We start from the raw sequence: 13,968 nt of genomic DNA, 5'->3' as shown, positions 1-13,968 counted from the left end.
TGATTTTGACTAAATCGTAGTAAATGACAGAAAACTTTGAGGTAAATATAGTACTAAAATATTAGATTTTTGACTCGGTAGAAATCGAGTATAAAAATAAAAAGTTATTTTCTTTAACATCACATCTAGGAAAACTTATTTTCTGAAAATTTATTTGAACCATCTCCAACTTAGATAACAAAATGAAAATTGGTTATTGAAAGAGAGTAAGGTGAATTCAATGTTGAAAATAATAAAATGTTTTAGATTATAGGAGAGAAATTGAATTAGCAACAACTGATTTTCATTAATTATAATAAATTACAAAAATTCATTAAAGAGAATCTTCATTTTCAAAAATTCTCTACATAAAATCATTTAGAACATTTTAAACTCCAAAATTTTTACTTATCTCTTGCAAGTGCACTTCCTCACCTATCTTAAAAGCATCTACTAATTATCATTATTTTACTAACCATTTTTCATTTTATTATCTAAATTGGAAGGGGTTCAAATAAATTTTTGAAAATAAAAAAAATCTCCATAGACACGATGTTAATGAAAATAACTATTTTTTTACTCGATTTTCAAAGTCAAAAATTCTAATATCTTAGTACTATATGCACTTCACTCCTTTATCACAGTTTAGCCAAAATCACTCTCACAATGTTATAAACATTATAAAAATCCTTATGAAATGATGATGTCCTTTAACTGTAAAACTTGATGAATTACGATCTACTGGATAATGTTTAAAATTAATGTTACATAAAATTTCAAGTCATATTGTTTAAAATCTACAAATGAAATTTATTAAACACTAAATTTTTAGGACAAAACCTGTTTAGTGTATAAATCCTTACGTATATAAGGATTGTTTGCACTAAATTAAAGAGCAAATGCCAATATAAATATATTCGATTATTTTAAAAGCATTAACTAAACCGTTCTATTAAATTTTACGGTTTGAATATAAAGTTTAAACATAAATTACAGATGGAAATTAATCTAAAATAAATTTTGTGGAGGTGTAAATATATCAAAACTTTTATATGATTTTTCTATTATTTCAATATAGAATTAAACTTTCCATATAAATCATATTGTGCTTTAATTTCTTTTTTTCAGAAACTTATAAAAATACGACATAATTATATAAATCATCGTAGACTTCATTTCTTACTAATTAAACACACTCAAGAAAACTTTTTAAATATGCAGCCGTATTTATTACATTCTAACGTTTTCGGCCATATTCAATGGCCTTTTTCAAGAATAAACGGAAAAAAGAAAATATCGAACTCCTAACTCTAAAATTTGAATTAACGATACAAGCGTTTTGGAACGTTTTTAAAAGGATATTCTACGGGAATAAAGAGCGCCATCTCTACATAAAGGCTGTCATTATGTAACCACAGTAGCTATTACAACGTTAAAAAGTATGACATTCAAGATATAAAATAACATAAAAATAAAAAATACAAACATACATAAAATACCAAACATAAACAATGTGACGCGCAAATACATTAATTTAAGAGTCCGTAAGTTGCTGCTTTGCCATCGTTCTTGCCGCTTATAATATACTTGCTCGCCAGGCTGCCGATACTTTGCTTGATTCGGAAGTTGATAGCTAATCCTTTTTGGCTGGTTTTACAGATATGCCAGGCTTCAGCATACCGGAGGTGCTTTTTGTATCAATCTAGCTCGGTCCCATTCAGCTTTGACCTCTTGAGGGTCAGCTAAGACGTAAGTCGCCAGCGCTGTGCACGGCTGTCCGCTTCTTATGTTTCTCTGGTGTTCTGACAGCCTTTCTTTGAGGGATCTTCGGGTAGCTCCGATGTAGAACATCATATTCTGCCTCTGCGTATCTGTACAGGGATACTGTAGACTCCTGGAAGGGCAGACAAAGATGCCGTGGACATCTCTGTCTGCCCTTAGCAATTGATAAATAGTAGGATTCCTTTTGTAAATTATTCTTTTCTTCGTAGCGGCTCCTATTCACCTATAAATGCTGCTCAGCGAGGCCTTATATTCCATCATTGTGAACTCTTCTGTATTTTGTAAATTTCGCACTTTGCCACGTGTCTTAATTTGGCTAGTAATAGCTTTAATATCTACCCCATACCTCTTAGCTAGTTTATTGATGTAACACAGCTCTTCGTTTCTGTCTTGGGTACTGCTGCAGTGTGAGTAAGCTCGTGCGATGAGCGCCCGGAATGCAGCTAGTTTATATGTTGACGGGTCGTGCGAATTCCATGGGATAAATATCGGATTGTACGCAGATTCTCTATAGACTTTAGTGAGAAAAATCCCCTTTGCTGTCAAGTTGTATAAATAAATCCAGAAAGTGTATGAGCGTATCACTTTCTTGCTCAATTACAATCTCGAGACCGAACTTGTTGTCATTAATGCCCTTTAAGAATTGTTAAGTTGGGTTAAAAAAGTTACAAAAGTTTATAAAAGTTAAAAAAGAAGGTACATAGCGAAACTCGGTTTTGCTAAGTACCTTCTTTTTTAACTTTTATAAACTTCAAAGGAAAGGTATCACGTAGAGACAAAACAGAAAATCTTTAAAAATACGACGCTAAAACCTTAGCGTGATCTATTTCACCCCAAATTACCCTAATGTAGGGTAAGTTGGGGTGACTCATAAATCGATAAGTAAATGGAAAAATAGTAAATCGATGATTTACTATTTTTTCAAAGCAATTTTTAACGTGAATTATCTTAAATAAACTAGATAATGGTTCAAAACTTACACAGAAGAGGGGAAAACTATTAAAATTTAAAAATTTTAATTGGCTGAAGATTCATATTTTTCCGATATTTTTCAGTTATTATCATGTAGTATTAATATAATTTAAATTATATGATGGCATGCTCGAGTTATTCACATAATTTAAATTACATATTGAAGTATTACAGCTAATGCTAATTTTTAAAATATATCTACCATATATTTGAAATATATACCAAGTACAGTAGAGTCCCGATAATTCGAAGTATATGTGACTACTTGGAATTACAAAAATCTTGAAATATGGAAGAGTTGAGCTATTACAGTCATAATACAGATCATTTGGTAGAACTTTAGTGCAAGGTGTGCACTGCACGCGGGCATCATTGGCAAGGGACCCCAAAAGAAATTCCTAATTAAATGCTCGATTTTTGAATTATGAAATAATAAATTTCATAATTCAAAAATCGAGCACTTTAAGGAGCAAAGCATTACGTTGAAAAAGTAAAATTGAGAACTTCAATGGTCCACATATTTATATGGATTTATAGTATTGAGCCATTTCTCACACGATCAAGGTGTGAGAATTGCCCGAGGGACGAGTTCCTCGTCTGATGAGGAATAAACTTGTACAAACTAGTATATAAATACTATAACATTGCCAGACGTTCTTACCGTTCAAACTCAATTCAAAGAAGTTTTGATGGTAATCAAACAAGAGGATTTCAGGTTATATTTGCACTAATTCGTAAGGGGCGCAAGAAATAGGACTCGCATGCGGACGCAAGATATTCTAACAGCGGCGTTGGTATAAAATACAAAAACATTCAATATATATTAATATTAGATATATGACTTAAGAAATTTGAAATTTTCATTACATGAAAGCTATTTTTGAGGAATGAAAGAATAATTTAACGAAAACAAAGTTTTAATCAGATTGTCATTTTGATTAAATTCTTTCATTAAATTATTTCATTCATTTAATTAAATTAATCATCAGTCATCAAATCGTTTCATCAATTAAATTAATTACTTGACTAAATGATGACGATTTATCGTCATCATTTAGTCAAGTAATTAATTGATAGAAATCCTCTTATAGAGGGATCGGATCATGACAGGCTATCCAGCGGCATACTGGACGCATGGGGTCATTGCGCCCTCCCAGTTAATTTTAGAGTCAGTAAATTTGGTTATTTTTGTAAAAAAACCGCCTTTCTGTAATTAGACATTAAGATGGAATTAAATCAGCAACTAACGCATTTACGATCGCGCTGATTTACATTAAAAAAATTATGTAAGTATTATGTATATGCTTATGTATGAAAATATTCATTCAAAATATTTAATTATCTAAATAGAATGCTTTTATTTTGTAAAAAGGACATTTTTCTATATTTTTCACATTTTTTATGATATTCTGCTATTAAATATATTTACGCGATGATATATTTAAATATTTATATATTTGTAATTTAAATTTTGAAATAACTTTTTTAAGATATGCTACTTCATTATTTAAATTTTTGGTTTTTATGGCATAACTACGAACGACATACCAACTTCGAAGTTTATCAAAACTGGATGAACAGCACTTGTGTGGCCATGTGACTCAACGTGTTCTTGAAGTTTGCAACTCAAGTTCCACATGAATGAGAAAATCTGCACAAAAGCATATGGTCTAAAAATGATATTATCTTCTGATTTTATCATTTCTTTGGAAGTAGTGAAAACGATTTTATAAAAGACAAAACTTTATCGTGGCTTTGGAATCCGAAAAATTAAATGTATTAGATGATGATGATTTGTTTCAAAGTGCGCTACAATCAGTTAAATATCTGCATAATTCAGAAAATTATTGAAAGTTTGCTTCGTGAAGCAGTATTGTTCGTCAATTGGAAGCAGCAGGTTATAACAATTCATCGCAAACGATGAATTCAGATAAAATTCGTTATTGCAAATTAGCTAATGTCCTTAAGAAATTATATTTATGTTCCATATTGCCGGACAGAAATGGCAACTATCATGTAGTACCTCATAATATCTTCCTTTTTACTTCTTGTAAACCTGCCTATGCATTATTCAGTATTATAGGAAAGTCAAGTCCCTCTGCAATAGAAGCCACACGCTAGGATGACCGCAGTAGAATAGGAAATTATGAGCTTTGTGAAATCCTTCCCAACAGTTTGTACTTTTTAGCGACCGTTTTGGGGATGTTGATTGTTTAATAAAAGTTTATAACACTTATTTTCTTCCAAATAGAATACTTTATTTATACACACTAACTTTTACGGTCTTAATTTAATATCTCCTCATTATAAGCTTCTTTTGTATTTATTTTTCACTTCATGTAAAACAATTTTTGCAACACTCGTCAACTCTTTTCAGCCCATAATATTGCATTAATTATGCTAACATTAATTAAAATATGTAAGGTCTAAACATTATTATACCACGTTTTACCACAAAGATTGGGCAAACAATATTAAACTTAAACAAAACACGCTTTCCATTCGTTTTATAACTTGGAATTTTAACAAGTTTTAGATCATCTTGTTACTATAATGAACGACAATATTGATGTTTTGTTAAACAACATAAAATATATAAATATATGTGCAAAATTTCTCTCATCCACGGAACGACAAAGAATGTCACCGATCTACTGGAGGCATTAAGAGATTTCTTTTTCAGATCAAACATAAATTACTGTCAGCAGTGATCTTCCAGTTCCTCATGCAATATAGGCAGAGATAGAAATACTTTCCAAATATCCCATTCTCTTGGAAATAAAACCACGTATACTGTACTGAAAAAGAAAATTTTGCCACTTGTGAATTGTGCGAGTGACTGTCGCAAGTAACGAGCTCGTATTCAACAACATGAAGAGGATTCAAAATTACTTAAGGTCAACGATGACGGATTCAAGACTAAATACGCCTAGTGTTACTAATGCTGTTAGATATTAAAACTTCTCATTTTTTTGGATTTGTCCTTCGTTCAATTCAATAAATATTAATTATTATTAGATTTTTAAAAGGATGAAATTCGGCTATAAGCACCAATCAAAGTTCGATATTAAAATCAGCATTCCTCTCACTAATTATTAAAAAACATTAAAATTTAGAAAAAAATGTATAAATTTATAGATTTTGAAACCTTCGAATAAAAATATCCCAATTCTAATTTTGTTTAGATTGAATTAGTTATCCTAATAAATAGGGTTGTAATAAATTGGAGGGCTTATCACATCAGGGCTGACTGGAATAGACTAGAGTTTACAAAAATTACCCTTTAATAACGCCAATCAAATTTTGGTAAGAATCCATTTCGGGTACAAAGGATACAGCTTACATACATACGGTACAACACCAACATACATTAATACAAACATAACACAAGTAGTAAACCAAGACAAAAGGTTTTTTTCCCCTAATATATACAGCGAACTTAAAAGAAAATAATTGATTTTATTTTGAAATAAATTTGATTTAAAAAATGCCATTTTGTTTTATAGATTTATCCACAGTTACTGTTATTTCCAACAAATTTAATAGAATTAAAGTTATAGCAGTTTTCATGTTCAATATAGATGAATACTCAAAAGGGATATTCCATTAATTGATAATTATAAATATGATTTTATACCATTTTCAATTATTTTATACATGAAAAATATTAATTAAATACAATAATTCGATGATCTCAGCAGTGGGTTTACTACATAAAAAGTGATGAATCATGTTATTGTGTATCCGAATCCAGTATGTTTATCTCATTTCATCATTTCACAGTGTAGCTATACTTTCGTTCAACAACTGTCAACTTTTAAACATGGGAGTTAAACATCTGTTAAGTTCTCAGGCTTATTAACGACGCTTTCTCATCACCTTTCGACCTCAAATCTCCGTTTCAACAATACAACCTGAAAACAGAACAACAAAGCGGGCAGTCGTCGCCCCGTCTTCGAAGAGATCAGTCTCAAGTTCCGTATCTTTTTCCGTGTTCGTTGTGCTTTTCACTGGACCATCGAACTTATTTAAGTGCCTATTCTCTGGATTAACATCGACCCAAAATACTTGATTACCTAACTGGACTAACTTCGTTGTCAAGACCTACTAGCAACTCACTAAAACTCCAGGTATTTATCGCCACGCACAACTTATGTAAACTCTCTCTCTCGAGAACCGCGGAACGGTAACAGAAATCTTAAATCCAATTTAATGTCTATTTTATATCAAATGTAGCACAGATCTCTAAAAACTAGCCTAGTTAAAATCGATATATTTTATATTCTGTATGGCCTATAGTTACCAATTAAACCATTGTTACGTTAAAGCGTCTCTGAGTAAGTCACTTCCGGGGCGCTGTCTCTTCTTCTATCCCGACTCTGATCGCTCCGGTACGCGCCGCTTGCGTGACCTACATATCGCGGCTTTCGTGTCCGCTGAGACGCGGTGGTGTCATCCTGACAGGGCACCAAAGAGGTGCCGACCCTGCGGTCACAATTGCATGATCCAGTCAATTTTAAAAGAGACAAGAAAGATCAATTTCAATAAGATTTCAGCTAGATGTAAGAATTGTTTATACTCTTCGTATGTTTATTTATTTATTTAGATTTGAGCATGCTTTTTTAAAATTCATATTACAAAACATTTTAAAACTATATAAAATAGAATAAATAAAAATGTTTTTATTCTGGATTTATTTTATGCATGAATACAGAATAAAAATATTGTTATTATCAAAACATTTTACTACAGGGAAATTCAATGTACTGTACATAAATTCCTACCTGAAACATGAGATAAGTATTATTTCCTCGATTTTTTACGTTGATTATGCATTTAGCTTCAACTATTCTAATATTATTTTTAGATATTTCCAGGATAGATAATAATCCATCGATAGCTGCTATTTCTTCGTTGCTATCTTTTGGATAAGGCGTAACAAGACTGAATTCGATTTTAGGAACTGCTTCGACTGTTATTTCTATTCCTTCATGTAGAATAACAACTACTGATTTTTCAAACCAATCAAAATAATTTCTTCCATATTTCTGCAAAGATTACAAAATGTAAACATTTTTAAATGAGAAAAACAGAATGCAAATCTCTTATATTATTTGAATTTACCTCTGATTCGTCTAACAACATAAATCGTTCGTAATCTCTGTCAAAATTCTGATATACAACGCACAGATCGTTTATAAATGCAACATTATTTGGAACAACATAATTCTGATCGTAATAAATGTCCAATCTGTTGAATTTACTGCTTTGCAATGAAATTAGGAGAGTCTAGAAAAATTAATTTACTTATAAAACAATTATTTAAATCAAGTTATATAATTGTTAATATCCCATCATTTACACGTTCAATGAAACGTTTACGGGAGAGAACGTACAAAATTATTTTAACACATTATCTAAGAAAGAACTATTTAATGCTTAATTTCTATTTTTAATAATAAATTTTACAATAAAAATCTAAAAATATACTAAACATAATGATTTATTTTATAAATTGATTACATTATTATAAATAACATTGCTAACATAAATGAATTTTATATATTCTATTTTAATATTTCATTTCGATTTTTTTATTTATGAATGTTTCAGAAGAAATTTGTAATTAAAAATAAAAAAAATTATCAAAACTGAAATGCCAAGAGATATAATTTTGTTACATATCAAATTTAAAAATTTGAGCTTTATTAAATTATTAATACAAGTTTAAAGAAAATAATTAAAAATAAAAGAAAAATGTTTTAAAAAGTAATTTTTAAAAATTATATTTAAATTAAAAATAAACCAAGTTATGCCATATATAAATTCTTTATTTATACAGTTACTTTAAAACAAATGTACATTTTAAATTGAATTTATATTATATGAATAAATAAATAATGTATATCTTATTTTACCTTCACGGTTCCTTGAGTTTCTTCCGAATTTTCAAAATAAATATAGAAGGTGTCGAAAGTTTTTGTTTCTTTTGCCTGTTTTCTAATAAATATAATAAAAGAATTTAAGAATAGTAATTTATACTTTAGTTTTCGATAAAAGTTTAAAAAAATACTTTTTAATAATAATAAAAAGTGAAACATTTTATGCTTAATTTAATTTAAAAAGACGATAAATCATAATTAAAAATTAAGAAATTAAAATCATCATTATCATGATTTAGTTATGATAAATTAAACGATAAATTAGTGTTAAAATATAAATAAATTAGGGGTCGCGTCTTATAAATTTTGTTCAAGCATTTCGTGAAGATTCGTCGATTCCCGATGCTACTGTTTTAATCTCCCCCACGACAGAAAAAGTGAAGTAACGATTTTAAGCTAAGTGATATTTTATATATAGTAAGTATTTTATATAGAGTAGATAAGTTAGGCCTATACATTTATTTATCAATATCAAATTATGTAACGAAAGTAGAGTAGGCTGCAATGAAAACCGTTAATTATTAAATAATTAAAAATATTCAAGAGTTATAAAATTAATTTAAATTTTTTTCTAAATGTAGATAAGAAATTCTACTTCTCTAATAGAGAATATAGTAATTTTTATTCAAAAGATTTCTCTCTCAAAAACAAAGAGTTCCATTGAAATTAAATAAAGTAAAAGTCATGTAGTAGTTTTAAAAATATCTTTTAAATACTAAATATCAGATAACTAAGACTTGTACACAGTTGATTATTAAATATGTATCGTCTGTATAGCAATTGAACAATGACGATCTTAACATGAAAGTTCTTAGATGTGCATTGATACGCAAACTTATTATTTACAATATTAAAATTACAAAGTAGAGTAGATAAAGTTATAAAAGGAGAAATACATTACCGTATATTAATAAATCGTATAAAGAAAAGAAAACAAAGCATGTTTTCAAATCAATTAGAAACAATAAAAAAAAAATTCTTGAATTGATTGCAGAAGTATAAAATTTAAAGAAATAGTACTGTACGTCAAAATTCTATTAGAATAATTGTAAGAAAAAGTTATTAACATAAACATGTTTCAAGAAGAACGGCCTATGCCGCTGGAAAAAAAAAAGAATATTTAACCTTCATTGTTTGGATTCGACACAAAAACATATTTTGTTTTTCTAAATTCTAAATTGTAAAAATTTTGATTTATTAAAATCTTTATTACTAAATTAAACACGAACGTTTTATTATTTCTACGGTAATTGATACAGTATATAGCCCCTTTCTGACAACACGTCTGTGATGTTTGTTAATGTTTTGTATTTTTTATAATTATAATATTTTCCGCACGCACACACTCCACTCTTATTTAAACAATTTTCTTCTTCTACGATTAGTTTAGGAGCATTTATTTTTAGATCTTTATTTTTTAATGAATATGTGTTTCATCTTGTGTATTTAACATTTATTTTGAGCGGCTTGTTCTTATTTCCTTATTTATACCCTTTATTAGTTCTGCTCCAGTTTGCAATTTTACAATTTTTCAAGATCGTGTTAATGAATAACAAGTTTATGCGTGTCAATAGATGTCTCGCATTACATGAGATCGACATAGTTTTATTTCTATATAAAACATAGACTATATTTATTCAATAATTAACTTTACACAGGAACTGTTCGTTAGATATTTGTTATTAAAATAAAAATATAAAACGAATAATCAGAGGATTGTCGTATAATTTGATCTATATAACAATTTTTGTCTTTTTGGAAGAAAATTAAACTATTAAATAAAAACATTTTTTAACTAAAGCTGTAGTGAAAAATACATCATCGTATACTTATACTTTTTCTCGCATAGTGTGTACGCAATAGCGTAACTACATATGAGCGAGCATCTGTGCAATATTTTCAAAATGGTCCCCACTTCACTTTCTGTAATTTTTTTCGTGACACAGCTTAATACTGTATACATAAAATTATAAAGGAATAAATAATTTATTTATTTTAAAAGTAGTACATTAGTACATTATAGGTCTACGTATTTTTTCTCTTCGGTCATTGAACACAAAATATCCTGAAACCTGAATACTGTATACCGAAAATATCCGATACTACGGCAAAATGATATTTTCGAATCCCGCATGTGACAATATTGGTGAAAATCTTACTTTCGATAACAACATTTTAACTATAACCCTTACGCGTTTTAACAAAAAAATATTATGATATATTAATCATATTTTATTTTCACGCTTCAAACATCTTATAAAGAGAAGCATTTCCCATTAAATAATTAAAAAGTAATATATAAATTACTAGAAAACGATTTTCGTAATTAAAATAAAAATAAATGTACCTTTTACAAAAATATAATGTTTGTATTTACTGTAAAGAACAGTGAAGAAATAAATAAGAAATTCAAATTCGTGCAAAGTTCATATCCCCTTACTCCTCCTATTATTATTTTGATCATGTGGAGATTGCTACAGTGTGAAGTAAGCTGTACTGTACAGTACATAATCGTCTTTTACTATCAACAACTAGTAAAAATGCGTATTTTTTTCTGTTGAGTTCTTGAGCTGCAAATTAACGCAGTTCTTTCCCTTCCGTTCATAACTTTGACTAATCGCGCACCGTCACAGGAATAATACTCGTATTTAACAAAACAATTACGGTGGCAATGGAAGAGGTCGAGGGTCTTTGTAAAATTACACAAATTGCACAAATGGTAGTTACGCTACTGTGTAGGGGAGACCGGGGCAAGATCGGCATGTTAAACTTTACTTAAATTTTGTGTAATAAATACTGCCGTAAACTGAAAAAAAGCTATGCATATTGTCTATTGGAATGTTTTCTTACTATAGAACTGGTTAAAATCAGCTTGGAAATAAAAATAATTAAAATAATTACAACTTTACAAGAAGAGAGAAGTTGCCGAAGTTGCCCCGGGTATAGGGGCAACTTCGACAACTTCTCTCTTTTTGTAAAGTTGTAATTATTTTAATTATTTTTATTAAAGTTGCCCCTGGTATAGGGGCAACAGTAATGGGGCAAGATAGGCACGTATATAAAATTATGTTATTAACAATGTATAAGTTGGAATTCACTATTAAAACAAAGAAATACAAATCCAACACCCATTTAATATTATTACAACGAAATGCAAGTTCAAAGACATATATACATGAATAACAAATGCAAACATGTTTTCATTTATCATCTGTTTGATTTTTATCCTTTGCTTCTAATGTGGCTTTATGTTGCCGATCTTACCCCGCTAGTCATGATTTCGAAACATTAAGTACAACCCTGAGAACAGAATGCCAAGCCACGATCTGGCCACGTGAATAAGTTGAAGTTACATCCTTCTAACAGGAAAAGTAACTTTCGTTATCATGGAATTATAACAAAACCTGCCAATTCAATATAAATGGAAAAAAAATATTATATGGAATTGAACGAAAATGAAAATTTGCTTGATAATTCAACTACGCTTGTTGGAGAACAATAAAAACACTACACTCAACAAGCCACCAATAAAACTCAACTGCCTAACCTATAACCAAAGTCTCCTTTTAATTTGTTTTTAAAAAAAAGCGCTTGACAAACTTGCCCCGCATGCCGAAGTTGCCCCGGTCTCCCCTATACCTAAAACTAAACAATTTTAAAAGGATAAAATATATGATAACAATTCTAAAATTATTTCTTTTATTTAAAATAATCAAACTTTCACAGGTAATTGCTCATTTTCTTCTTTTTAATATGAATTTTAAATTTGGAAGAAGAAAAATAAAGAAAAAAGTATAGCGTCTGATGACTACAATTACAGCATTGATTAAAAAATCCATATGAAATGTATTTGAAATCAGAAAAATAAATTTATTGTCCATATGTAAAAGTAATTTATTCTTTCTTACAAATTTTGAACTTTTGTTTTTTATTAAATTATTTATTAATAGACGACTTTTGTTGTGAAACCTTATACTTTAGATTAAATTAATTCCATTTTATAAAATTAAATATATCATATAATGATAGTACATCAGAGTTGAATGTTTGTGGTTTTTTTTTTTAAATCAGAAAGACCTTCAGTCTCATAAAGAACTATTTATAGCCTACTAAATGTAAAAGGGTAGACAGTTGGATGGCCGAGTGGTCGAGGTGGCAGTCTACTGCTCTGGGTGACTCGGAATCGAACCAGACGGGTCGAAAAATCCCCAGGAATTTTTCGGGGGGTCCGTTTGGATATGTCGGGCCACCCAGTCGCCTCATTGTGAACCTGGCTGAACCTATAATGGTCTTGCTAAAAATTTATACGTGTATGCTAAGATACATTCCTGTAAAAAAAAAAACAAAAAAACGTATTTTTTAGTTTATAAGCTGTAGCAAAAATGAAAATTATCACTATTTTAAAAATATTATTTCTGCATCTACTGTATAAGTAATTTTTTTGTATTTCAAAAATATTGCACGAGATCTTGCGTAAAAATAAATTAACTTATATAATCCCGCATGTGACAATATTGGTGAAAATCTTACTTTCGATAACAACATTTTAACTATAACCCTTACGCGTTTTAACAAAAAAATATTATGATATATTAATCATATTTTATTTTCACGCTTCAAACATCTTATAAAGAGAAGCATTTCCCATTAAATAATTAAAAAGTAATATATAAATTACTAGAAAACGATTTTCGTAATTAAAATAAAAATAAATGTACCTTTTACAAAAATATAATGTTTGTATTTACTGTAAAGAACAGTGAAGAAATAAATAAGAAATTCAAATTCGTGCAAAGTTCATATCCCCTTACTCCTCCTATTATTATTTTGATCATGTGGAGATTGCTACAGTGTGAAGTAAGCTGTACTGTACAGTACATAATCGTCTTTTACTATCAACAACTAGTAAAAATGCGTATTTTTTTCTGTTGAGTTCTTGAGCTGCAAATTAACGCAGTTCTTTCCCTTCCGTTCATAACTTTGACTAATCGCGCACCGTCACAGGAATAATACTCGTATTTAACAAAACAATTACGGTGGCAATGGAAGAGGTCGAGGGTCTTTGTAAAATTACACAAATTGCACAAATGGTAGTTACGCTACTGTGTAGGGGAGACCGGGGCAAGATCGGCATGTTAAACTTTACTTAAATTTTGTGTAATAAATACTGCCGTAAACTGAAAAAAAAGCTATGCATATTGTCTATTGGAATGTTTTCTTACTATAGAACTGGTTAAAATCAGCTTGGAAATAAAAATAATTAAAATAATTACAACTTTACAAGAAGAGAGAA

At 29.3% G+C, this 13,968-nt stretch overlaps 1 protein-coding gene across 1 annotated transcript in view; it reads right to left on the bottom strand.

The window, feature by feature from the left end:
* LOC111637372 overlaps window positions 1-13,968 on the bottom strand; it is a 105,866-nt gene that overhangs the window by 7,556 nt on the left and 84,342 nt on the right. The window contains exons 4-6 of the mRNA XM_023382843.1: window positions 8,652-8,733; window positions 7,858-8,022; window positions 7,518-7,781 (exon numbers count right to left, since the gene is read on the bottom strand). Of these exons, the coding sequence (XP_023238611.1) occupies window positions 7,518-7,781; window positions 7,858-8,022; window positions 8,652-8,733 (511 nt within the window). The remainder of the gene's footprint in view (window positions 1-7,517; window positions 7,782-7,857; window positions 8,023-8,651; window positions 8,734-13,968) is intronic.

The sequence above is a fragment of the Centruroides sculpturatus genome, unplaced genomic scaffold, assembly GCF_000671375.1.
Source record: "Centruroides sculpturatus isolate CEXI.00-Female unplaced genomic scaffold, Cexi_2.0 scaffold1019, whole genome shotgun sequence".
Classification (NCBI taxonomy): domain Eukaryota; kingdom Metazoa; phylum Arthropoda; class Arachnida; order Scorpiones; family Buthidae; genus Centruroides; species Centruroides sculpturatus.
This window is presented reverse-complemented; position numbering and strand designations above follow the sequence as displayed.